General features: G+C 42.0%; 2 protein-coding genes across 13 annotated transcripts in view; both read right to left on the bottom strand.

Moving 5' to 3' along the window:
* The window catches only part of Vps39 (VPS39 HOPS complex subunit), a 36,682-nt gene extending 31,415 nt beyond the window's left edge, over positions 1-5,267 (bottom strand). For 4 of the 6 annotated variants that reach the window (NM_001363053.1, NM_001363054.1, NM_178851.4 and 1 more), the window contains exons 1-2: positions 5,040-5,262; positions 2,289-2,354 (exon numbers count right to left, since the gene is read on the bottom strand). In NM_001363053.1, coding sequence (NP_001349982.1) covers positions 2,289-2,354; positions 5,040-5,108 — 135 coding nt within the window. In that variant the 5' untranslated portion in view covers positions 5,109-5,262. Of the gene's footprint in view, positions 1-1,210; positions 1,281-2,288; positions 2,355-5,039 lie in introns of all 6 variants that reach the window. The other 2 variants (NR_027618.1, XR_001782888.2) reach the window with 2 other exon arrangements.
* A 2,166-nt stretch (positions 5,268-7,433) lies between these two features.
* Positions 7,434-26,474, bottom strand: part of Tmem87a (transmembrane protein 87A) — a 48,846-nt gene continuing 29,805 nt past the window's right edge. For 2 of the 7 annotated variants that reach the window (XM_011239411.2, XM_011239409.1), the window contains 8 exons: positions 23,649-23,757; positions 22,568-22,626; positions 21,369-21,472; positions 15,487-15,560; positions 15,004-15,065; positions 12,164-12,219; positions 11,659-11,689; positions 7,437-8,663 (listed from right to left, as the gene is read on the bottom strand). In XM_011239411.2, coding sequence (XP_011237713.1) covers positions 8,622-8,663; positions 11,659-11,689; positions 12,164-12,219; positions 15,004-15,065; positions 15,487-15,560; positions 21,369-21,472; positions 22,568-22,626; positions 23,649-23,757 — 537 coding nt within the window. In that variant the 3' untranslated portion in view covers positions 7,437-8,621. Of the gene's footprint in view, positions 8,664-11,652; positions 11,690-12,163; positions 12,220-15,003; positions 15,066-15,486; positions 15,561-21,368; positions 21,473-22,567; positions 22,627-23,648; positions 23,758-26,035; positions 26,105-26,474 lie in introns of those variants that run through there. The other 5 variants (NM_001110497.1, NM_001110496.1, NM_173734.3 and 2 more) reach the window with 5 other exon arrangements.

The following is a 26,474-nucleotide window of genomic DNA, read 5'->3' on the forward strand; positions in this document are numbered from 1 at the left end:
AATAGCATATTTGATTCTACAATATTAAACATCACACTCATTACTGTCACCCTGACCTCAGTGGAAAAATCTTAAAGGATAAGACCTCAGGGTCTCCAGAGCTTGGTCAGGCCTGATTCTTGTGCTTCAGAGAGGCTGTGATCCTGAGCCATGTGCTCATTGTCCATTCTAGTTGTGTACTGTGGAGTATGAGGCTACTCTGTGTCGGGAGGAAGTTAGAAGATGAGTTCCCTGTGTCTGGACATCTGTGGAGAGGGACCCTCAGGTTCTTTCAAATGATAGTTGATGGGGAGTTGGTTCACTCTAAGAAGAGGGGTGCCCGGAGCAGGTTTTAGAAGCTGGTGATGGCCGTTAAAGCAACTCTGGCTCAGTGCTGGAGAGCCTGAAAGCAGAACCCTGACATCTCCTGGCCAGCCCTCTTGGCAACTGCCTTGTGACAGGAAGAAGTGAGCTGTCTCCCTGACACGTGTTTCCTGGATGTTTCTGCGGCTGCCTGTGGTCACATCTCCTCCAAGGCACGTGTGCCTGGAATCACCTTGCACCCACCTCCTGCTTCCCCCTTCCTCTTCCCTATGTCGCCTTCTGCCTCCTGCTTCAGTTTTCCGTCTCAAGTAGGAGTTGCAAACACGCAGCACGAGAAAACCTCTGTAACAGCACCTGTTATGGTTTCTCGTCAGAAAAATGCTGGGTGAGTTAAAAAATAATTAAAGGTCTAAGAAGGCAGCAAGCTTGTGGGAGGCATTGACTGGCTACAACTCTTATTTTCTGTTGAAAGCTCTAGCTTTATAACTCATGGCCAATCCTGCCAGACTGCCAGCTGTGTTCCTTTGAAATGACTTCATTAAAACAAAACAAAACAAAACCCCACACACAGCCAGGCACAGTGGCACACACCTTTACTCCCAGCACTTGAGAGGCAGAGGCAGATGTATCTTTGCAAGTTTCAGGCCAACCTGGTCTACAAAGTGAGCTAAGGACAGCAAGGGTTACATAGCAAGACCCTGCCTCAAAAACAAACAAACAAAACAAAACCAAAACCAAACAAAAAAAGCAAAGCAAAATACAGGAAATATTTACTCACTATCCCAAGGGGTTTGAAAATCTAGTCTTTCGGGCAAAACTTAATATGCCATGAAAAAAAACCAGCCAGTGCATCTCACACCTCAACAACACACATACATTTTCCTGAGATAGCCATGGGCCTGCATACCTGAAACTAATTATGTAGTCCAGGCTAGTCTTGAACTTGCAACAATCCTCCTGCCTCAGCTTTCTACATGCTGCAATTAGAGGCATGAAGTCACCACACCTGGCTGGAAAGACTTTTTTTACTTTTAACCTAAGTCACTAAGGAAATAGAGAGTAAACCTAAAACCGATGTACTTGCTGGGGCTGGAGAGACGGCTCATGGCTAGGAGTACTTGCTGCTCTTGCAGAGGGCTGGAGTTTACCTCTCAGCATTCATGTCTGCCAGCTGACAACCACCTATAACTCCAGCCCTAGGGGATCAGGTACGTATGTATGGATACATAATCATATTCACACATGAAGACACCACACACACACACACACACACACACACACACACACACACACACACACACACTGACAAGGCTGCATGACACATGCTGCAGTCAGGCGCTCTCCAGCCTCCTAAATATCTAGCTTCCATAAGGAAAAGTACAGATGTAAAACCAGAAGAGGGGGGTAGTCTTTAACAGAATGTATTTCAAATACTTTAGCTATTATTTTACATTATTACTGACAAAGTCACCATAAGAACTTTCATTTTCAAAGGCTTTTCAAGACTACTATTTATGCGCTTCCAACAACTTTGTCAAAGTTTACAAATGACAATGCTAGTATCAGAAAGGTCTCACCAGTCACATAACCAAGAAGTAAAACTGGGCATAAGCCCAGATCCGCTCCTCCTAGCCTATCCTCATAAGCAAGTGCAATCCCCATCAATGGCTACTGTTCTTTTTGCCTACCACTATATAGCACTTATACAGGATTCTATTCCATCAGAAACATTTCTTATTAGGTAGTGAATCACCTCTATAAGAAGGAGGCCGGTATTTTGCTCTACCTACCAGAGGAAGCTAAGAAACCACTTATTAAACAAATCCCAGGAGATTCTCATGTTTCTCCCTATTTCCCCACAGCCCCTGAGCCTAGGCACCCCTTTATGGCCAGGAATCTGTTTTTACACCCGTACACTGGCTAACTGGTAAAGCTGACTAGTTAGAGCTTTCGATCACATCCCAAGCCATCGGTCTGACACTCACCAACATCCTTCCGAATCCTGTAGAGAAGAAGATGCCCTTGCTTGGTTCCAACAAGAAGCCATTCCTCTAAAAAGAGCCCAAAGAAAGGTAGTTAGCTTTTGTTTAAACCCTATTTCTTTATCATGGATGTCTGAGGAGGATGGAACTGTGGCTCAGTAGGAGAGCATCTCCTAGTGTGAGACATAAACTCTGGGTTAAATCCCCAGAGTGTGTGTGGGGTGGGGAGCACAGGGGCCAAAGAGGAGGAGTGGGAAAGATGTCAGAAAATGAAACAATCTGAAAACACTATTTTGCCAGACATGGTAGTTTGTGCCTATAAGCCCAACACTGGGACCACTAAGGCAGGAGGACTTCACTGAGTTTAAACCAGCCTAGGCTGCCAAGCAAGAGATACTGACAGATAAACAACATCCTTGGCTCCATTGTTTAATATGAAGTTTAGGGGGCCAGGGGGTGTAGCTTGTCTTTTACTACTTGGTGGGTTCTTCTCTCTTCCACCCTTTCTTCCACTCTTTCAACCCACTAACACTAGATAGGAGAGATAAAGGATTAAAAGGAAAGGAGGTGACATTCTTGACAGACTACATCCTGCTGATTAGGGCAAGTTTGATCTTTGCCTTCAAGATAACTAATTTTTTCTTTCTTTGTTTGCAACTACTACTTAACAAACCAAGACAGAAAAGAGTCAACCACCAAACAACAATCCTCTTGGGGCCCTAGCATTCATGTACCCTCTGAAAGTCCCCAGAATTCCAAAGGTCACACAATTGCAGAACCAAAGGCAAAATCACACCCCATGCATAAGGCAAATCATAGTCAGCTGCAGTGGACAGTCTGAAGCGGCCCCATACTACAAACCTGGGATTAAATCAGAAATATATTCTCATAATATTTCTGCGCTTTTTAACATTTTTTAAAAGACATCAAAACCCCAAAAATTGTCTTGTTAGGGTCATGCTATTAGACATCCCAATGCCAAAAAGGCAGCTGGATTCTATAACTGGAGCTCAAGGAAACCTTCAATGTCCTCATTTCTGTTGCCCACAAGAGAGACAGATTATGCCAGTCTTTCAGCTTAAATTTTGTCTGGGTCTTCATGTTCTGATTGCTAGATGAACTTTCCAGACCAACATACACAAAAGGTACAATGACTAGAAGTAGCAATAATTGCTAGTGCTAAAGCAGCAATAGTTATTATCTAAAGCCTGAAAGTGAACAACCTTCCTGTACTCCAGCAGCGACCTTAGTAGCCGAGGGGACCGGGCATTTCTCCTGTTTGGTGTGGGGTCAAAGCAGGACAAAAGCCACTTATCATTCCCAAGCTGGTCTTGAGGAGCTGAGCTAAGTGGCCTCTTTACTCTGACAATGTGGAGTCAATGAGTCTCTCTCAGAGGAGCAGTCAATGACTGTGACACGCTAAGGCAAGTGTGTGGCAGGCAGTTGCACTCATCTTGCTTGGATGTTCTGCCTTAGACTGAACTGAATACCTGCCCTACGTGTTGAAATAGGTAGCACACACTTCTGGTATCATCTATCTGGTGTCATAACCTGTCCTCATGCTTTTGACCCCCAAAGTGTTCTGGGTACACAGATACTATTTCTCATTCATCCTTGTATTCCTGTCCATAGTAGAGAGAACGGTACAGGTGGGTATCCAGAACATATTTAATGAAACAAAAGAGAAATGAACCCCTCCATGTATTATTCTCTATTGAGAGCACTTTCCTCCAGGAAATGAGGTTTTCTTGAGATGGCTGTAGGAAATTGGGTTCTATTCTCTCCCTAATTCAAAGGACTACATCAGTTTACATTGGAGGTACTATTTTACAGAGGCTAGGGGCTGCTCAAAGAAGAGCACAGGGAAAAAAAAAAAAAAAAGATGTGAATCCCTCTAAGGAGGCCACAAAGAACCTGCAAGGATGCCTGGGAAGCGCTAGCAACAGATGCTCGGCACACTGGTCACCATCAACATTTCCTTGTGGTCCATCGTGGTGCCTTCCTTAGGGTAAACTCTACGTACAGATTCTGAACTTTACCTTTGTATGGGCCCTTGATGTTTCTTGATATTTAGGGCATGGACATTAACAGAAAAGACTGAATTATTTTTACGTAGCCTGTTATGGGTAATAACGATGCATAGAAAAGCACTCGATGTAGCCTGAGAGCCAAGATTTACGTTCTTGAACTCCAGAAAACATGAAGGATGCTGACCTTGCTTTCTGCATTGGTCAATCCCAAGAAAAAGTATACAAGGTCGCATGGGTCAGGTTTCACAGCAATCTGTTATGATGCTCTTCCACTTCAGTCAGGTAACTTGGGCACCTCACGACATAAGGTAGTTATATGAGCTAACTACTAAAAGGAAAAATAAACTAAGTGAACACTAAATGCTCTGAAGCATACGGTGCTAACATTGTCTGTCACCTAGAACACACCGCAATCATTTAACAAGGTGAAGCACCTGGCAGGCTTTGCCCTTTTCACTCAAGACTTCTTGGGAACCGAAATGGGCCCCAACAGAGCACATTAATAATGTGAGCTCAGCCTCCAACTGCATAGCGCACAAGAGAGAGCGCGGAGCGTCCACAAATGGACTGTCCTTAGCAATCACGCAAGCCGCCCGGGGTCCAGTCACGTCCGCCCTCTCTGACAGCCTGCGTCCGCAGCCCACCCACAGGGTCAGACGCCTTGCCTCTCTATAGCTCGGCGTGAGGGGCCGCTGCCTCCCTGACCCGAGGCCCCGCGGCTCACCCCAGGCAGCCAGGCAGTCGATCTGCAGGGGAAGCTTTTCCAGGATCGGCACCGGCTCGAAAGCGTCATGCATGGCTGCGGGAGCTTCACCGCCACTGTCCCGCCCCTGCTGCTGGGAGGAGCCTGCCGTCCGAAAACAGGGAAGACTCGTATTCCACCAGGGACCCCTGCTACAGGGCCTTCAGCAACAACTCCATCCTCGCCGCCGGACTTCCTGTTGCCTTAAGCCCGCCCCTTCCGCAGCAGAAGCTCCGCCCCCAACCCGAGTTCACATCCATACCAGCTGCTCAGAGTCCCTTGGTGTTTGTGGTGGTAGAAGAGAAACTGATCTTTTTTTTTTTTTTTTTAAAGATTTATTTATTTGTTTTATTTATATGAGTACACTATAGCTGTCTTTAGACACACCAGAAGAGGGCATCAGACCCCATTACAGATGGTTGTGAGCCACCATGTGGTTGCTGGGAATTGAACTCAGGACCTTTGGAAGTGCAGTCAGTGCTCTTAACCACTGAACCATCTCGCCAGCCCGAGAAACTGATTTTAGGCAGTCAACTTAGTGAAGACCTCGCGATAAAGAGGAATTTAGCTCACTGGGCTGCGTGTCAGGAGAGATGGCAGCCTGACATCCCAGGACGCAGGAGGTTCAGAGTTATCTTCAGTACGTATCAAGTTTGAAGCCAGCCTAGGATACATGAGGCCCTGTCTCAAAAACCAGCCCTCCCAACCACGGAGGAAAAAGGAACTTCTGCCTTGGCGTCAGTCTTGGGTTGGAGATATACCACTTAGGAAATTTGGCTTTTCTTTTTCTTTGGAAATAGATTGTTGCAGGCCTTACTTTCATACTCTGCAAAACCTTCTTCAAAATAAGATTGCTTAGAATCGTGAACATCTGTCAAGTCTGACACACTCTAGCCAGTCAATAGATTGCTTCAGTACCATCATTACATTTCAGCTAATTCTTAGTTGTACCTTAGGTTTACATTGTTAAAGCTGTAGACCAGTGATTCTCTCCTAGTGCCTAGTCAAGCAAGTTTTGAAAAATTCAGGCTCAGACCTCATTCCAACTTTACTCAAACTTTGGAGAGTAGTATGAACTCAAGTAAGTTCATACACTTGAACAGGAAAGCCATTATAGGCTAATGTTCCTTAGCCCGGGCATAATCCCCTAGGGATTGCATACGGGACTGTTATGTGTGCACTGGAGGATGTTGGGAAGCAACCTCAGAATCTACCTGCAAGAGATGTTAGAGAAGCCCGCCCAAAGGTCAGATACATTAATGAAGATGCAATCTGGTAAGCACTTCTGGCGAGCCACTGTTACTGACCAATGTTTCAGGTCAGAGGTCAGATAGATGTCTTCCTCAGCTGTTTTCCACATTATGAGAAATGGCCTGTGTTTTTGTTTGCTCGTTTCTGAGACATATCCACCCCTTTTACAACTAGCCAGCCTAGCTCACTGGCAAGCCAGTAAGCTCCAGGGACCCACCTGTCTCTAGTCTCAGTGTTAAGGGCACTAGCTTTGTCACATGGATGACACGGATCCAAACGAACCCGGATCCTCATGCTGTGTGGCAAACACTTTACAGAGTCATTGTCCTGGCCTCCAGGCCACTGCACCTGGAGACATTACTAAAACATCCGTTTGATTCAATCAATCCAGAATGGGATCAACTGATCAAATGTTTCAGGCCACTGCACCTGGAGACATTACTAAAACATCCGTTTGACTCAATCAATCCAGAATGGGATCAACTGATCAAATGTTTCTTATAAGACTTGCCTTGGTCATGGTGTCTGTTCACAACAGTAAAACCTTAAGACAATACCTTATTTCCTATTATTGTTCTTTAAGGGTTCTACCTAAGGTAGATTTCAAAAAGCCACCACAGCAAAAAGCTGTAGAGAAATGTTCCCTAAATGCTATTAACATTTTACTATGATGTGCTGGTTAGCTTTTTGTCAACATGATATAAGCTAGAGTTACTTAGGAAATTCAGTTAAAAGGAATGTCTCCATCAGATTAGCCTGTAGGCAATTCTGTGGGGGCATTTTCTTGATTAATAATTGATATGGGAAAGCCCAGCCTACTGGCACTCCTGGGAAGGTTGCTCTGGGTTGTATTTTAAAAAATAAATAAATAAAAATAAAATGGGCTGGAGAGATGGCTCAGAGGTTAAGAGCACTGACTGCTCTTCCAGAGGTCCTGAGTTCAGTTCCCAGCAACCACATGGTGGCTCACAGCCATCTATAATGAGATCTGGTGCCCTCCTCTGGTGTGTCATATGTTTCAACAGAAAATAAGATAATCTGTAGTAAAAGTCATGGAAAGAAAGTCTCTACTAGGGTCTGAAAGAAGGGTGTGAAGGGAAAATTTGAAATAAATGAGAGAGACACTAGTTTTGTTAAAATTTTTATATTAAAAAGTGGCATGAACTTTTCATGTAGAACAAAAATTTAGGGAAGGCAAAACTGGATAAAACGATCAAAACTGAAATACAGTGCTTCAAGTGAACCCATCCCTGGTGATGTTATAGGCCGTCTCCAAGCCAACATCAGAAACTAGAACCCTCAATCTGTAAAAAAAAAAAAAAAAAAAAAAAAAAAAAAAAAAAAAGCAGCAGCAGCAGTCTAGGGCCTCCATACCACTTCATGCAAGAATACCTGCTTGTAAAGCAACGGGACCTGTCCCCTCTCTGTAAGCTCCCCTTCTGAAGCATGATAATCCCTCTTGCAGGGCGAATAATCACAGCACGTACACAGAGTGCCTCTTGGCATCTGGTGTAATCCCAAAGAATGGCATGAAGGGAAACCAAGCATGGCCTGTGACTGCAATGCTGCCCTTGGAGGCTGACTAAATGGTACTTAAAAGTTTTGGAGTGTGCACCACATTGCCAGCAATGGGATGTGTCATAATATCAGATGTCAGAAGAGTTAGTATTTCTCTTTAAAGCACATCTGAAATAGAAAAATCTTTAATATACACCATTTGTAAACAAAATTGCACTTGATTTTGAATCACATGTAAGTTTCTCTCGCTTTCTGCCCACCCCATTCCCTCTTGGTCACTGATAGATCTATAGTTCCTTAACTCAAAAGGGCCTATTCCCCACAAACTACTTCTGCAAGATGTAATCTTGACTTCTCAGGAAACTCAAAAATAAATGATAATTTCTCCCATTACCAACTTCCTAAATAAATAAAATCACAGGCAGTTGCTCCTAGAGATGACAAATTATGGTGTAAATGACACAGTCCTTTCATAAACTTTAAACTTCCTAGTTTGACAGATTAAACAATGGAATAGAAAGTTCAGGGACAACATGTAGCTTGCAAAAACAGCTGTTGATGGGGTTGGGAGGGAAAGGGTGTCGATGATGTAAAGAAGCCGGTAGGTTTTTCTCATCCCGTGGATATGTTTCAGTAAGCTGCTCTCCTTGGCTGACACCTCTCCCCAGCTCCCATGCACAGAGATCAGGAACAGATGTCATTGCCTCCTTTAATCCCACGGAGCAGTGCAGAAGACTGACACGCAAGCTGTCTCTTCCCTGATACAAGCCATCTTCTATGGCAGTTTCCCATTATTTACTCCATCTTTGACCTTTCAAAGTGTGTGATCATTCGTTCCTAAGGAGGAAAAGATTTATTTTAAGTACATAACTTAAAAAGGTCTAAATTCCAAAAAAATTCTATATAAATGGCTCAAACAATTCTTTTTCACAAATACCTTTCTATGTTAAATGTTTATAACAGTATATCTATGGTAATTCTAAAACATTACAGGCCCCATCTGAGGTTAAATGACTCAACTACATCTCAGAAGGAAATTCAACATGCTTACAGGCTTTTAGTGTACAATACTGTTACATGCAAGCACAGTGCTGTACCGTAGATCTGTGAAAATCTTATTTTAACTGAACTCTGGTGTATGAGTCTGGCTGTGTACCTTCTGGCCTCAGGTACCAGACATAAACATGATGTACTTACATATGTGCAGAAAAGTGCTTATACAAAAATAAAAAGGTGCAATAGTAACCAACTCAGGGGCATACTGCCCAGCTAGTCAGAAATATCATGCTGCGATGAGATTCAATGAGAAAAATTGTTTAAAAAATATGATAAGACACACAGAGGAAGACAACAAAATAGATCCGCTGGCCTCTACACACACACACACACACACACATACACTGTACACTATAAAAAAAATAAGAGCTGGGCGTGGTGGCGCACGACTTTAATCCCAGCACTCAGGAGGCAGAGGCAGGTGGATTTCTGAGTTTGAGGCCAGCCTGGTCTACAAAGCGAGTTCCAGGGCAGCCAGGGCTATACAGAGAAACACTGTCTTGAAAAACCAAAAATAAATAAATAAATAAATAAATAAATAAATGAATAAATAAATAAATGAATGAATAAATAAAATTAAAAATAAAATGGCAACGTTGCGGGCATACTGGTGCACACTTTTAATCCCAGCCCTTAATGGGCAGGGACAGGTGCATCCTTAACTTTTGAGCCCAGCTTGGTCTCACTTTATAAGTGAGTTCCAGGACAGCCGAGGCTACACAGAGAAACCCTGTCTTGAAAAAGAAAAAGAAAAACAAAAAACGTAAGGATGCTAAATTTTGTGTTTCTTACCACATAAAGCGCACCATGGTAGCCATTATGTTTACTTGCAGTATTTCCACACAGGCAAATGTTGAAGGGTGAAACCAATGTCCCAAAGCACTGCAGTAACCACGAATGCCACACGTGGTAGCCCATGGAACACAGTGCAGCTAGAGAGCTGAGGCCTAAGGAGGCCACTGATGGCAAACACGAAGCAGAGGAAGACCTCAAGAGAGACCCAGGTATCTTAAGAATGGAACCCAGCCAGAGACTGCCCCACCTGGGGATCCATCCCATAAACAGCCACCAAAACCAGACACTATTGTGGATGCCAACAAGAGCTTTGCTAACAGGAGCCTGATATAGCTGTCTACTGAGCAGCTCTGCCAGTGCCTGACAAATATAGAAGTGGATGTTCACAGTCATCCACTGGACTGAGCACAGGGTCCCCAATGGAGGAGCTAGAGCTGAAGAGGTCTGCAACCCTATAAGAGGAACAACAATATGAACTAACCAGTATTCTCAGAGCTTCCTGGGACTAAACCACCAATCAAAGAAAACACATGGTGGGACTGGTGGCTCTTGCTGCATATGCAGCAGAGGATGGCCTAGTCGGTCATCAATGGGAGGAGAGACCCCTGGTCCTATGCAGGTTGTGCCCTTGGTCCCTAGTATAGGGAAATGCCAGGGCTAGGAAGTGGGAGTGGTGGATGGGTTGGGAAGCAGCGGGAGGAAGGAGGGGACAGGGGATTTTCGGAGGGGAAACTAGGAAAGGAGATAAGATTTGAAAGGTAAATAAAGAAAATACCTAATAAAAAAAGGTATAATAAAAAATTTTTTTTAATTTAAAAAAAAAAAAAAAGGAACCCAGAAATCAAAGTGTGGGGTAGAGCAATTCAGATTGGAAAGGTACAGTTTTCACTGTTTTAATGGACTTAACATTTTAGGATTTGACATTTTTTATAGTGCCATAAAGCAGGCCAGTGAGAAATCAACAAAGAGTCAGAATCTGGTAAAATGTTCCTAAGACACTTTGTTACAATGATCAGAACACCCTAACACATTCAAAAGATGTTATAGTCAGTTCCATAAGCCTAGGCAACAATAAGACAACATGTGAATGCTTCTCAATGGACTATATGGAGCCACAGTAAGACTAAAAACTTAGTCAAAAGGTTCAGCAGGAAGAGAACTGGCAGCTCTTTCAGAAGACCTGATTCAATTCCCAGCACCCACGTGCTGACTAACAACCACTTGTAACTCCAGTTCTAGGGGATCCAATATCTTCTTCTGGATTCTGAGGGCACCAGATATACAAGTGGTGAAAACACACATGCAGGCAAAACACCCACACACAAAAGTAAAATTTAAAAACCAAAATTTAAAGGGGGTAAAAACAGATTTAAATCATCATAAATATTAGAGATACTAATTATAATACCATTTTACAGAACAGAAGCACAGAAGTGCTAAATTTAGTAACAGATAACTTGCAATAACTTTGTTCTGATTTACTGTAGTCCTTTCTCAACCCTATTCCTAGCTTTCCAAGATTAGAGTAGGATACAGTTGAATTTCTTAAAGACAAAATAACTACAAAGTACAGAGTTCAGTGTCTGTTTCCCAACTTTTTTTGTTTGTTTTTTTTTCAAGACAAGGTTTTTCTGTGTAGCCCTGGCTGTCTTAGACTCACTCTGTAGACCAGGATGGTCTCAAACTCAGAGATCTGTCTGCCTCTGGGATTAAAGGCATGCGTCACCACACCTAGTTTGTTACTAACTTCTAATTCATAACTTCTAATTTGTAAGTCTGACCATGTAACTCTGGAAAAGAGACTATGTACACAAAGATATACAGAAAGGAATCTTTGTATGCCCATTCCTGTCTTTTTCAGCCAAACCAGTCCACACTGGTCAGTTGTTGGGCAGTCAAGATTCTTCGTCAATGGGGAATTCATGAGTGGCTATTTAGTTACCAGATCAAATGAGATAAAGTCCATGATTTGATCACTAACCTCGTCTGAGTCCAGCAAGGCCGGAAGTGCTCTGCAGAGAAACATGATATTAAATAAGGTCACAAACTGTTCATGAAGGACAATAGATAACGAGCGAAACTTAAAGCTTTTTTACAACTTAGCTAAGATTTGTATCTCTTTTAAGATACAAACAAATTAAAAAATAATCAGAATTATTCAAGTTATAAAGAAAGAGTAAAACATACCCCACAGAGTGGCGGGGTCAATGTCTCATTAACATTAAAGATCCAGGAAGGAATTCAGAAATTTAAAAAGAACTAGCCAATGGACTTTAGACTGACCTAGAGCTAAATCATTCTAAACAGAAATATCATGCAAGTGAGTAGTCCTAATTATTTTTGGTTTTATGTTGCTCCTAATATTTTAACCATTCCTTGATACTTCATATTCTCACCACACTTCTCCTCAGTTTCCCACTGAAAACAATAATAAAGTAATACTAACACCGAAACAGGATTCTTAAGGTAATAATTCAAAAACTTACACATCAGTCACAGAAGAAGGGACATTTTCTTCTACCCATTTCAAATCATCTTCCTGCTGGGAACATATACATATCAGCTATTACTAAAACATACCAATAAATAATTTGTCTCGAGAATAGATCTGAACTCCTAAGACCTTTATTCTTTTAGCAGCCTTTCGTTATCCTCCATAGCACACATACATAACAAATGAGGCTGACAGAAAATTCTATTCAACTCTCTTCTTCAAATACCTTTGGCTAACATCTCCCTAGTATCCCATTAGTGTTAATTTATAAATGTTACAGTGTTCTCTTAACCTGGCTAGTTCCCAAATAATGGAGACTGGACTGTTTTATTCATTTAACAGCTTTAAGGCCCAACAACGGACCAGTATTAATCTATCTGAATCTTCTAATAATTCCTGAGATATTTGCATTCTATAGCTTTTTCTGTTCCACTTGTTTTCTCATGATGTCTCCTGGACCATCTCCCTTCCTGTCCTCTCCCCTGGCTGGGAGAAAGTCCAGCCATTTCTCTTCCCTGATCAGTCATTGGATGCTCAGCTCTTTATTGACCAATCACAGGGAATAATTGGAGAGCAATGTTTACCCAACATTGAGACAGGAGATTCTCAGAACTCAATGTTTGAATAACACACGGATGATCTTTACACAGTGCACAGTAACATTATGCCTACAAGCCCCCATCCTAACTACCACTTAGTCTTTTCCTGTGACTTCAACATTACTACAGTTCACAAATAAGAGATCATGCAACAATTGTTTTTCTGGGCTTGGCATATTTAAGAAACTGTCTCCTAGTTTACCAGTTCCTAAAAATGTCAGGATTTTAAACATGGGGTTTCTCTGTGTAACCCTGGCTAGCTGGCCTTTAACTGAGAGATTTGCCTGCCTCTGATTCCTGTGTGCTGGAATTAAAGGCTCAATCATACCCAGGTCATTGAGTAAAATTTAACTGAAGTATCTTTGCTATTGAGGCTGCAACAGTTGGCCTGGAAATGCAGGCATCTTTTCCACACACAGACTTGCATGCCCAATATCAGGATTACGGGGTAACAGAATAAGCAGCTTCACTTTGATTTCTCACTAACCCATACTGAGCAGGGTACAGAGGGGACAGACACCTCATTGTGGATTTATTTTGCATTTCTTGATTATCTGTGGTGAGCATTTTTAAAATACATTACATTTGTAATGACGTCCTGTGAGGATTTCTATTGAAGACCCCTTTTGAATCAGCATGTTTTTCTGCTACTGACTTATTTTGAGTTCCTTATACATATTAGCCATGTTTTTTCTCATGAGGTAGTTGTCTACTCACTCCTGCTGACTGCTCTGCCATACAGCACCTTTTTGGTTTGAGGCAACTCTGTATGATGACTCTTATTGTTGACTGAGGCCTGGACTGCTTGATACAAATTTTAAAAGCTCTATGCAGAACAGTATGATGCAGTGTCTCTCTGGTTTTCTTCTCTGAGTTTTACAGTTTCAGGCCTTACATTTAAGACCTTAATCAGCAACCCCTACAATCACCCTACTTACAGTACTAGGGATTGAACCTAGGGCCTCATTCATGTGAGGCTGGTATTCTACAATTGAACTATAGTCCTACAGCCTCTAACTCATTTTGAATAGAAATCCAGTTTCTTCAACACTACTGATTGGAAAACAAAAAACTTTCCTTTTCCTATTATGTGACCTTAGTACCTCTGTCAAAATTCAGGTGACCAGAAGTATGTAAGTTTACCCTTTGGGCTCTCTACTATGTCCAGCTGGTTCACAGTTGATTACAATGGCTCTAGAGGTTGGATTTAGTTATGCTGTGATTTATACCTGAGACTCATGTTGGGCATCCTCTACTGTGAACTGTGGCTCTAGCTCTCTGTGGAATACTTTGTGTACATATAAGTATCTATGTGTTCATTACATGCAGGTATGTACGAGTATATGTGCACTCAGGCTAGATATAAGCATTTGCCTTTCTCAATCATTCTTCACTTCCTTTTAAAAAATTTATTTATTCATTTATAGTTGTGTGAAAAATCTAGGGGAGCCAGTTCTCTACTAAAACTCAGGCCATTAGGCTTGGCAGCACAAGTGTTTAATCACTGAGCCATCTTACACCCACCTTACTTTCTGAGACAAGTTTTCTCACTGACTCTGGAGAACTCTTATTATCTAGATGGGCTGACCAGCAAACACTAAGGATGTTCCTTTCTCTACCTCCCAAATCTTGGTTACACATGGTACCTGGGGCATTTGATGCTGGGCCTGGGTATCTGTACTCAGGCCCTTATATGCTTACACAGAGATGCTTTACCCACAGAGGAAAGCCGCCTCCTCAGTCCCACTGTGCCACATTTTGAAGCCAAATTAGTGTGATGTCTTTTGCTTTGTTCTTTTTCTCAAGAACACTTCAACTACTTAGGTGTTTTACTTTTACTTTTGTGGGTTCTTACAAATACTGCAGTCGCTTTTTAAAAAGATTGTGAAAAGTGTCATTAGAGTCTTGCTAGTGATTACAGTAACTGCTTTGGGTAAGTACAGGTGTGGTAAAGGTAAATGCAGGGCAGCAAGGGGGCTGCTGCCAAGCTGGAAGATCTGGATTCAATCCCTAGAACTCACATGGTGGCAAGCGGAGAGTCAACTCTTGAAAGTTGTCGCCTGACCTGCACACAGGCACAGCACATAGCCTACTCCACTCACATCCATGTGCAGGAACACAGAAATGTAGTATTACTAAAATCATCATTCAGGCCTAATTCACTGCCATGCTAGGTTCCACTGTGGGCCGCAGCCCAGGCCAAGACCAGGAAGGAAGGGAAGCGCCCACTTACTGCTTTGTTTACTTTACTAGTCCCATTTGGTTCCTGCTTGGTACTTCTCATTTTCATTCCTTCTGCAAAAGGAAAGAAAAAACAACAATCCCCTCATAGATTGGTGAACTCTCCTCACACTGGCAACAAAAGCAAAAACATATTCAGAGATTTAAGCTTACTGTCTGAAGTTTTGTTTTGTTTTCCGAGACAGGGTTTTTCTGTGTAACCCTGGCTGTCCTGGAACTCACTCTGTAGACCAGGCTGGCCTCGAACTCAGAAATCCACCTGCCTCTGCCTCCCGAGTGCTGGGATTAAAGGTATTAAAGGATCAAACGGTCCAGCTATGGTTCATCTTTAAACCTTGCTATTCTCTCCTCATCCTAACTTTACCAAACAGATTAACTCATGGTTTTTGGGGTTTTTTTTTCTTTTAAAATTATTTTCTTGGAAAAAAAATACTAGAAGCACAAATCAGAACAGTGAGTTTTCTTCAAAGCTCACCAAAGCTTTCCTTCAGCATCGGCTCCTTCTGCTCATCCTCCTCATCTTCCTCTGACAACGGTGAGAAGGCAAACCTGACAAAACAGGAACAGAAGGAGTCCACAAGGGAGCAGTCTCTCTTGGAACATCACAGAACTTCTGTTGGAAGTGCAATTGCAATGCTTCCTCCCTTTCACGAAGTCCTTAAATGCCTGTATCACCAGCCGAGTAGCAGGACAGCTCGGGCCACACACTACTGTGACTTTAGACAAGTTACTTAATGTCCTCATGTACAAATGGAGACAAGAGAACAACAGTCAGAACACTCCGTAGTATTTTCCAAGAAGTAGAGTCAAGCAGGGTGAGCGGCCCAGTTGTGACCCAGCAAGAGGGAGGCGGCGGAGGCGGAGGCTGAATACGAGTTCAAAGCCAGTCTAGTCTGGATGACACAGACCCTGTCTTTTATTAAACAATAAAAACCTCCACAAAATCAACTCACTATGAAGTACTTAAAACAACACCTGATATATTTCAAAGACAAATATCACACAAAAGAAAATAACTCTAATTTAAAACTGTGGCCTTCGAGTTAAAAAAAAAAAAAAACCAACCAAACAACAACCAAAAACCAAAAGCCAAGGCCTAACTTTAAATGCTGTAGGTATTTTAAAATCTCAGTCTGAGGACACATGCTCCACTATGTTCATAGCAGCCTTATTTATAATAGCCAGAAGCTGGAAAGAACCCAGATGCCCCTCAACAGAGGAATGGATACAGAAAATGTGGTACATTTACACAATGGAGTACTACTCAGCTATTAAAAAAAATGAATTTATGAAATTCCTAGGCAAATGGATGGACCTGCAGGGCATCATCCTGAGCGAGGTAACTCAGTCACAAAGGAACTCACACAATATGTACTCACTGATAAGTGGATATTAGCCCAAAACTTAGTATACCCAAGATATAAGATACAATTTGCCAAATGCATGAAACTCTAGAAGAATGAAGACCAAAGTGTGGACACTGTACCCCTTCTTAGAATTGGGAACAAAACACCCATGGAAGGAGTTATAGAGACAAAGTTTGGAGCTGAGACAAAAGGATGGACCATCTAGAGACTGCCTTATCTAGGGATTCACCCCATAATCAGCTTCCAAACACTGACACCACTGCATACACTAGCAAGATTTTGCTGAAAGGACCCAGATATAGCTGTCTCTTGTGAGACTAGGCAGGGGCCTAGCAAACACATAAGTGGATGCTCACAGTCAGCTATTGGATGGATCACAGGGCCCCCAATGGAGGAGCTAAAGTAAGTATCCAAGGAGCTAAAGAGATCTGCAACCCTGTAGGTGCAACATTATGAACTAACCAGTACTCCAGAGCTCTTGATTCTAGCTACATATGTATCAAAAGATGGCCTAGTCGGCCATCACTGGAAAGAGAGGCCCATCGGACACACAAACTTTATATGCCCCAGTACAGGGGAACGCCAGGGCCAAAAAAATGGGAATGGGTGGCTAGGGAAGTGGGGGGGGGGGGTTGGGGGACTTTTGGGATAGCATTGGAAATGTCATTGAGGAAAATACGTAATAAATTAAAAAAAAAAAATTAGCAGTGGTTATAAAGAGACCAGCATGGTAGACCCTCTGGCATCACTTACAGATACTCTCCTTTGACTTCTTCTTTCCCATTTGCATTCCCTTGACCCCCTTTATGTATCCTGTTGCTTATTGATTTGATGCTGTCAATTGGCTTGGTGTTTATTGCTTTTATTATGCTTGGGAATGTATCTTGTATCCTTCTACTCTGGAGGACATTTAACAAGAAGTTGTGTAGGGTTTTTCAGCATCCAATAAGATGATAATGGGTTTTTTTTATTCAGTGTTTTTTTTTCAGTGTTTTTTTTGTTTGTTTGTTTGTTTGTTTGTTTTTTGTTTTGGATTGAGTTGGTGGATGTTCCTATAATGATCCATACCTAAATCCCTAAAATGAAGCCTACTTGAACATCCTATTAAAAAAAAAAAAAAAAAAATCTCAGTCTGCACATGAGATGGCTAAGGCCTAGTCAACCTTCCCGTGGATACCTTCCCCTCAGTACTGCCATGGGACTTGGCTGCCCCAGAAGGCTTGACCTCACTCGGCACTTCACACTTTATTGTTATCTACAATAACATTTTCATTTGTTTCAAATCTCTCGTGGCTAACTTAACTGGTAAAGATCACAGCTGGTGTTTGAAAAGCATCTGAAGTCAGAGTAAGACAGAGGTCTCCTCTCACAGACACTACTTAATGTTAACAAATAAGGTCAAGCCCACATAACAATTTAAGAATGAAAAGTAAAGCAGAGATTATCGCCAAGGAAGACTACATAAGGCTCTAGGTTCAACCCGTAGTACTACCACCCAAAAAGGAGAGCAACTACCTTAAATCTAGCATAACCATAGTTTAATACAAGATACTACAAAATCTAATTATAACATAGATTTTGATAACCAATGCGACTAGAGGTGAGTTAAAGAGTCCTTAAGGTGTAACAATTATGCCAAAAGGCTGCCTAAGGAAGAAATGGGTTTACTAGTAGCCACATTATTTTTATACTACAGAGTATGCACAATTATCTTTTAATTATCAAGTCTCATAAAGGGTTAAATGAGTTACAGCATCAAAAACTATGAAAACATTATATAATGGTTTTTCATTCATTTGTGTGTATGTGTGTGCGTGTGCAGGTAAAGTGTAGTAACACATGAAGGTCAGAGGACAAAGTACAGGAGTCACATCTTATGAATCATGGGAACTGAGCTCAGGTTGTCAGGCACAGTGGTAACAGGAGTCTTTACTAATGGGTCCTCTCCATGGACCTGGGACTGCAATGGTTTTAGAAGACAGATTAGTTTCTTATTTAAAGATATCCCTACCACAACCTGGTTGTTATATGCTAGGTATATTCATGGTACTTCTGTGTCTGTCATCTCCATGCCTTCAGAAGGCCCTTATTTTTGTTTTGTTTTTTTTCAAAACAGGGTTTGTCTGTGTAGCCCTGGCTATAACTGGAACTTACACTGTAGACCAGGCTGACCTCAAACTCAGAGATCTGCATGTCCCTACCTCTTGAGTGCTGGTTTTAAAGGTGTGTTTCCTCTAGGCTCTAAAGAGTGTGGTCTGTAAAAGTGGGTTGCAGGCCATGTCATATGAGAACTAATATCCATGTTACTTCTGACCTATCTAGGAAATGGAAACTAAAGGTATTATCCTGACTACCAGGAAGGATGTTAAGTGTAAGGTCAGCCACACCGCTGTATGTAATTGAATCCCAACAGAAAATCTGGGTTCAGGTTTCCGAAGCTGGCAAGACTTGGCAGTGATGTATTTGACCACAGGAAAGCAGTACTGCCGGGGACACTGCAGACACAACTAGAAGCTTTGGTGTGGTTCCCTCCAGACTCAGCACTCTGACTCTCTTTTCTTGGCTTATGATAGCTTTTATTCTTTCTTTGAAATAAACAGCAAACAAGAGCCTACTCTCTGCACTGACCTTTGTTTGTCTATCTAGTAAATTACTAAACCTGTGAAAGATGGCAGGCTTGCAATAAGCAGTAAGTTTGCAGTGAGCAGGAGACTGGCCCAATCTTCTCTGGGCTCTTCTTCCACACTCTGGAGCTTGACTTTCTCTGGTAAAAGTAGAAGAGTTCTTTGCTAGTGCAGGGTCATATTTGGGTGTTTGTTTGGGGTATGGAATGATAGAGCAGATATTAACTAATAAATGAATAAAATACATATAATTTAGAAAGCTGTGGAATGAAGGAAACAGTGTGCGGGGTGTTGTTTAATAGTTTCCTCAAAGAGTGAAACATTCTATTCTGTAGGGAAGTTCCTTAAACAGGAAGGAAACAACACAGAATAGCTTCTACAAGTTCCTGAAACCAATCAGATTCACTAAAACCCTTCCTGCCAAAGTAAGCAATAAAACCTTAGAGTCCCGCTCAGATATTGAAAGCTGAGCTGCAAAAAAGATTCAGCCAAGCTACAAAAGAAGACTCTCAGATAAGGTAAGGGACAAAGATTCTGAGACCAGACCAGCTGCCTAGAAGAGGGTTAGAGCAACTGAACCACATGGAAAGGACACTCTTCAACCCGTGGAGCTACCTGCAGGCTGTGCAGTGTGCTCCAGGTCCCCAGCTTTGTGAGCTGCCACCCATGCTGGGTGGCTTTGGTGATACAGCTGTCTTTGAATCATTTCTGCTTCTGTAAGTAAGGGTTCTGTAACCCTTCACTCAGATTCTTGTAAATAACCCCAATAAAACTCATTGGTTCACCAAAGTGGTTTTGTAGCATCTGTACTTTGGTCTGTTGCTTCCTATCTGGGGTGGGTAGATGTGTTTTCCAAGGAAAAATTCTGTCACACAACAGGGTGGGGAGGAACAGGACAAGGGGATATTGGAGTACATCATCGATATACAGGGCATTATTATACCCTATATTAGGTTTAATTCTTCTTATATTTAACACCATTAGCATAACTAAGCAATTAACATGAAGTTATAAAGAATGCAGGCAATGTTGGGAAAAGAAAGCAAGACAGTAATGCGGAAACCTTTAAAGACAAAGGAAAGGAAACCTTTAAACCTAATTAGAGCTAATGAGTAACAAACTAAGGACAGATATAATAGAGGCCCCCAAAGCTATACATTCCTCCCTACCAGTATTTTTTCAGCTTCCTTTTATTTTCTCTATTACTTCACTTTTTTTTCTGAGTGAACACAGTAAGAGCGTACTTTAAAAACACAGCAAAGCTACTTTCACTTGTTTTCTTTCCCAGTTTTTATTTGCATATCTGATTATTAAGTTTTTAACTCTCCCCCTTTTGGGTTATGTGGTTTAACATAAGCTCTTAATCATCTAAATATGAGAGGGGGGGAAAGAACGGGAACACAGGTGTGGGTGCTGATGAGGACGGGGCAGCTCCTAGCCAGAATTTTCCTGCACTAAACAAATACCATTAAATGATGACCTGAACTCCAGAGACAGTAACAGACTTTCATCTCACCCCATCATCACCATAAGCTAGACAAGGCCTACAGAGAGATTCTCAACTATTTTCTCTTGTATTTACCTAAACCAATCATTTGTAGTCTAAGATGCTGTCAGAGTTGAAACAGACCTAAGTAACTACAAAACAGGAAACTAAGGCTCACAGACATAAGAGAGACAGGATGCCAGACCTGAAGAGCTCTAGTAGGCCAGAGCATGACAAACATGGCTCTGGCTGGCCTTCCCTCTTCCTTAATAACACCGTTAGACTGCATTCCTACTGCTAGTAACCAAGTTCTAGTCCCTTATTTGGCTACTTCCTCCTCCTGAAGCTAACTACCAAGGTCTGGCTATCAAAGTACTGAAGTCCAGCAATCAAAAGCTCCCTTGTGGCTACCCTAATTAATCTGTCCAATCAAAAAAAAAAAAAAAAAAAAACCAAAAACATCCTAACATGGGGTTTCCTCTTTGACCTTTATATACTACTATTTTCCTATGAGCCACACCTGTCTCTTCTCTATACAGGCGCAGTCCTCCAGGAAAAATATCCTTGTTCCTTTCTCCTTTGTTCCCTTATCCTTCTCCGACCCCCACCCCTCCCCGCCCCATCTTCTGTCTTTGTCTCTTATTCCCTGCCCTGTGTCCCTCTGGGGCAAATAAATCTCCTTTGTTCTGAGAACTTGGTCTTGGGATGTCTTGTGCCTACTGCTCCTTTCAAGAACTACAAAGCAAGGTAACAGAAGACGCGAAGAAGTGTGTCTACCCATCTCCACTATGCAACACAGTCCTGACAGCTTCCCTCATAGGCCACCCCTATCTGACAGGGGTCATTCTGGCAGCAGGATAAAGCAAAAGAGTCCAAGTACCTCTGGTTATTTGCTGATGGCCGCCAAAGAATCATGATGACAAAGAGGATCATGGAAAACAGCAATCTCCAAATGGCATCATCTACCCACAGCTCTCGCCAGTCCTGCAAAAGAGGGAAATGCACACCACCGTATGTAGACTATCACTGTTCGCAACCCTTATTTATACACTGAAGCTGTGTTTACCAAAGGCTACTGTGCTAGACACCAGGCAAGTACCGGGACTATCAACTTGGGAAAAAAGTAGTTTCTTACTTTGTCATACTTACTGTGGCTAGAGCAAAGGTGCCAACACACTGCACAGAGTACCTGTCAAGATGCACAGCTCCCAGAATCCTCAGGGAAAGCAACATTTGGATGCTAATTTTTAAATTATAATATATATGAGGAACCAGGCTGGTCTCTAACTCATATATCTGCCTGTCTCTGAATCCTAAGTGCTGAAAATAAAGGTATGCACCATGACACCCAGTTTAAGCTAAATTTCTTTTTTTCTTTTTTTTTTTTTTCTTTTTTCTTTTTTTTGAGACAGGGTTTCTCTGTATAGCCCTGGCTGTCCTGGAACTCACTTTGTAGACCAGGCTGGCCTCGAACTCAGAAATCCACCTGCCTCCGCCTCCCGAGTGCTGGGATTAAAGGCGTACGCCACCACGCCCGGTAAACTAAATTTCTAATCCCCTGCTGGGATTAAAAGTGTATGCCAACGTGCCTGGTCCTATTGCCAATTTTATAATTGTCTTTTGTCGTTTATCAGTGTGACCAAAAGAGGGCACTGCCTATGTCCACAGAAATCCTACAGCCCACAGTGTCTGTCTGGACTTAAAGATCACAGCTTTACTCCGATTTGCATCACTCTCACATGGTGCTCAGCACTGCCTGAGAGTTTGAATTAAGGCAAGCTTGCAATATGACAGGCTGTGGGTACCATCCACAAAATTCTCTTCTATGATAAGCATGGTCATATAAAACATATCAATAGAGATTGGGGGTATGGCTTAGTGGCAAAGCTCCTGCCTAGAATACAAAAGGGCCTGGGTTCAATCCCTAGGACCAATAAATAAACAAACACACAAACAAACAGTCCTAGCACAGACTATGTAGGAGTAGAATCCAAGCCCTAAACTCTCACACCTTCTAAGAATCATGGACTATAGTATCATCAACATGATCACTCACTATTGGATGTGTTTATAACTTACCGACTGGCAAGTCACTATTCTGAACTTCATGGTCGTCCAGATGATGAACACAATAGACGCTAGCAGGAAATGAAAAACCTGGTCAGAACATGAATGGCAGTTTACACCCCAATTAGATTCACTGATCTTGGATAAAACAATTCCATATTCCTGACCACAAAACACTACAATCACTTAGTTATTTTTAATATAAATTTATTAAACACCTACCATCAGCAAGGCCCATAATACATACTATTGCTAACATTGTCTGTAAATACAGTTTTGCAATCATTATGTCTTTATCATCTGGCTGCTTCAGAAACCCTAGGAATTAGAACAATAGCTAATAGAATATATGGCTTTTATCATCATCATCAATGTAATTTTTTCCTCCTCTAACTTACTGTTTGAGGAAGTATCTCTCACTGAAATTGGAGCTCAATGATTGGATAGCCTCACAGATGACCAATTAGGGAAGACTAACTGAGCAACGGGCTTCAGGAACTCTCCTGTTTCCACTTTCCTAGCATTAGGACTACCACCATGACTGGCTCTTTACATGGGTCCTGGGGATCTGAACTAAGGTCTTCATGTTTGTATGGCAGTACTTTATCTACTAAACCACCTCCCTAACCCCACACCTGGCTTCTGCATATGAGGACCGGGATCCAAATTTGTCCTCACACTTACACAGAAAGCATTTGGCAGAGACCTCTCTCCTACTCTTAATCTTTTTTTAAAAAAAGATCATAAATATTTTAAAGTACCAGAACTATGACTGCTTTCCTTGAACGGAAAACAAGACTTTCTCTAACAACCAATGGACCGCTCAGGCTAAGAATTTCTATTGTGGCTTAGCAGTTAAGAGCACTGGCTGCTTTTTCAGAGAACCCAGGTTCAGTTGCTAGCACCCACCACTCAACTGTACAGAACTCCAATTACTGGGGATTCCATACCCTCTTCTGGCTCTGCATCAGGTACAGATGTGGTGCACAGACATGCGCAGACAAAACACCATACAAATAACAAATAAAAATAATTTCTGTTCTAAAAGAAACCACAGGATCATGATGTGACATTTAAAACATTCCAAACTTACCTGCCACTGCCAAGATAAGCGTATTGGTGAAATGTCGGTACAAAGAGAGCTTTACAATGTTCCTCCGAAGTTTTAATAGCTTCATGGTTTGAGTTAAGCTAATGAATATGTGTTTGCAAGTCAAGGAATTGAACATTGAAAATGGTAAGTACATTAATCCTCTGGTTTAGGATCTAGGAGCATACTTGTAAAGTTACAGACCTAGAGACTTACAGCTCTTATTTTCACTTATTCTCACAAATACCACAACCTCACCATGCTTAATAAGAAAATAATTATTTCAGTAAGACAAAAAATTAGAGAATGAAGAAGTAAGAGGAAAAATACATGGAAACAAGGAAAAATATAGGCTTGCTAGAGAAACTGTAAACGATGAAAGACACCATGGAGATGATAAAGTGGGTAACATGCACAGGGTAGGTCACCACCATTGGTTTAAGTGGGTATTTCTGTGCTCCTCCGACCCAGCTAATCCACTGTAGCTAATCATGATCACAATTGTGCCCACAGCTTTCTAGAGTCCTATACTCAGTCCACAAGTAGCACCACACCAGCTGCCCACACTACTGTGAGCTACGTAAGAGGACCCAACAACTGTCTGAGGATCCCAGGCCATTCAGCTACCAAAGCAGAGAGGCTTCATTTTAAGAACTTTAGTCCCAAGTAGGAGCTCCTATGGGAAGAAGACAAAAGATGAGTACCACAGATGACGCTGCTCTCATGCCTAAGTATCAGAGGTGCAATCAGAAAAATGAAGGCACTGGGGCTGAGAAGGCTCAGCTGTAGAGATGCTTGCCACCCAGCAATCCAGCCTGACAAGCTGAGTTCCATCCCCAGAAGTCCTATGAGGGGAGGTGAAGGACAGAACTTCCTAGGAAGACATCCTCTGGCCTTCATATGTGCACTATAGCATGCATTCCCCACCTCCACAAATAAAATTTTAAAAATAAATTACAAAGGGCCTGGAGAGCTGGCTCAGCAGTTAGGATTACATAGTGCTCTAGCAGACAACCAGGGCTAGGATTCCCAGCTCTCACATCAGGCAGCTCACAACAGCTGGCAACTCCAGATCAAGGGGATCTAGCATCCCTTTTTTGGCCTCTGCAGACAATGCACTCATGTGCACAATGCATACATATACTCACAATTAAAATTTAAATCTTTTTTTGTTTGATTTTTTTCAAGACAGGGTTTCTCTGTATAGTCCTGGCTGTCCTGGAACTCACTTTGTAGACCAGGCTGGCCTTGAACTCAGAAATCCGCCTGCCTCTGCCTTCCAAGTGCTGGGATTAAAGGCGTGTGCCACCAATGCCCAGCTTAGACTAAAATCGAGAAAAAAAAATTAAGAAAAATGAAGGGAGCTGGAGCTCACTGTGCCTGTCAGAGCTCTCCCAGATGCTAAGCCCACCTTATTCTCCCTCTCCCAGAACTCAAGGATCATGGTACTTAGCAGATACTGATCTGGACCCAGACACCTGATTTTTCAGTCTTTTTTGCTATATGGCAATCTACTAAAATTTGAAAAATTATAATTTTATTATTATCTTTTTTTTTCTTTGAGACAGGGTTTCTCTGTATAGCCCTGGCTGTCTTGGAGTTCATTCTGTAGACCAGGCTGGCCTGGAACTCAGAAATCTGCCTGCCTCTGCCTCCCAAGTGCTGGGATTAAAAATGTGCAACCACCATCACCCCACTCCTATTATGCTTTTTTACAACCATCACAACCTATCAGGATGAAAATGATGCATGATTGCACATATATGTTCATACATATGAAGACAAACCAAACTTAAAATACCATATAAGATAAATTCCAAAAACCTGAACCCATGAGGTCAACTCCCTACTACACAGATGTTTAAGGAACAGGAATAGAAACCTGCTTATCTGCTGTCACTTTGTGACTGGATCAACATTTGTTCTGAAGAGTGATAGGCAGGTAAAAGAACAAACTCACCCTTCAGGGGCTGAAACCTGCCTTCCTAGTTATGAGACAGGGAGGATCAACCCTCTTAAACAGTTCCTAAACACATCTTAGGAATCAAATTCTTTTCACGGGTGTCAAAGAATTTCCTAATTGCTAGAGACTAGAAGTAAGAGCAAGATCTGAGCAGCCAATGATTCTAACACAAAGAACAAACCCAAAAGCAAGGTCCATTTTAAAAAGAGAGGGCAGACATTTTTATCATGTGCTTAGCAACCAAATTCTGTGATTTTAAGAACGACAAAACAAAAACAAACGGAACTGCTTACCTGAGCCCTCAGGTCATTCACATATAAAATAAACCATTTCCCAGACCAAGGAGAAATCAACAGAAAGATTAATGGAAGCCCATCTCCAAGGGGAGAAAATGAATGGCCACCAAACAAGCCAATGAGAAGGATATCCACCAGCACAGGGCAGTGTCTAGGAAAGCCAAGGGTATAAAGGCCAAGGAAGCAAGATCAGTCTGGGCCTGCAGACAAAGAAAAAGAGGATGAAAAAAGATGAACAGCAGGAGGAGAGACCAGCATATGGTTCTGCATTTACACAGTCAGCAGGAATCGGTCTACACGTGAACCCAAGCAGAGCACAGGGCCAGCCCCTAGCAAACACTCCTCCCTTCTACACCCGCAGAGAGCATGCAGCTGTAAAGGATTCACACAAACTGTCAATTATTCTCAACTCACCAAAACTGCTGAGAATTCTACCACAGAGTTCCCATGCGAGGCCACCATAAAAAGCCCTTGTGTTTACTAGACTAAAATCTTTAAAAGGTATCTCTCACATTTTAAATAATTATTGCATCATTAACATACTAAGAATTATTGATTCTCAGAATAACA

This window comes from Mus musculus, chromosome 2 (assembly GCF_000001635.26).
Source record: "Mus musculus strain C57BL/6J chromosome 2, GRCm38.p6 C57BL/6J".
Taxonomy (NCBI): Eukaryota; Metazoa; Chordata; class Mammalia; order Rodentia; family Muridae; genus Mus; species Mus musculus.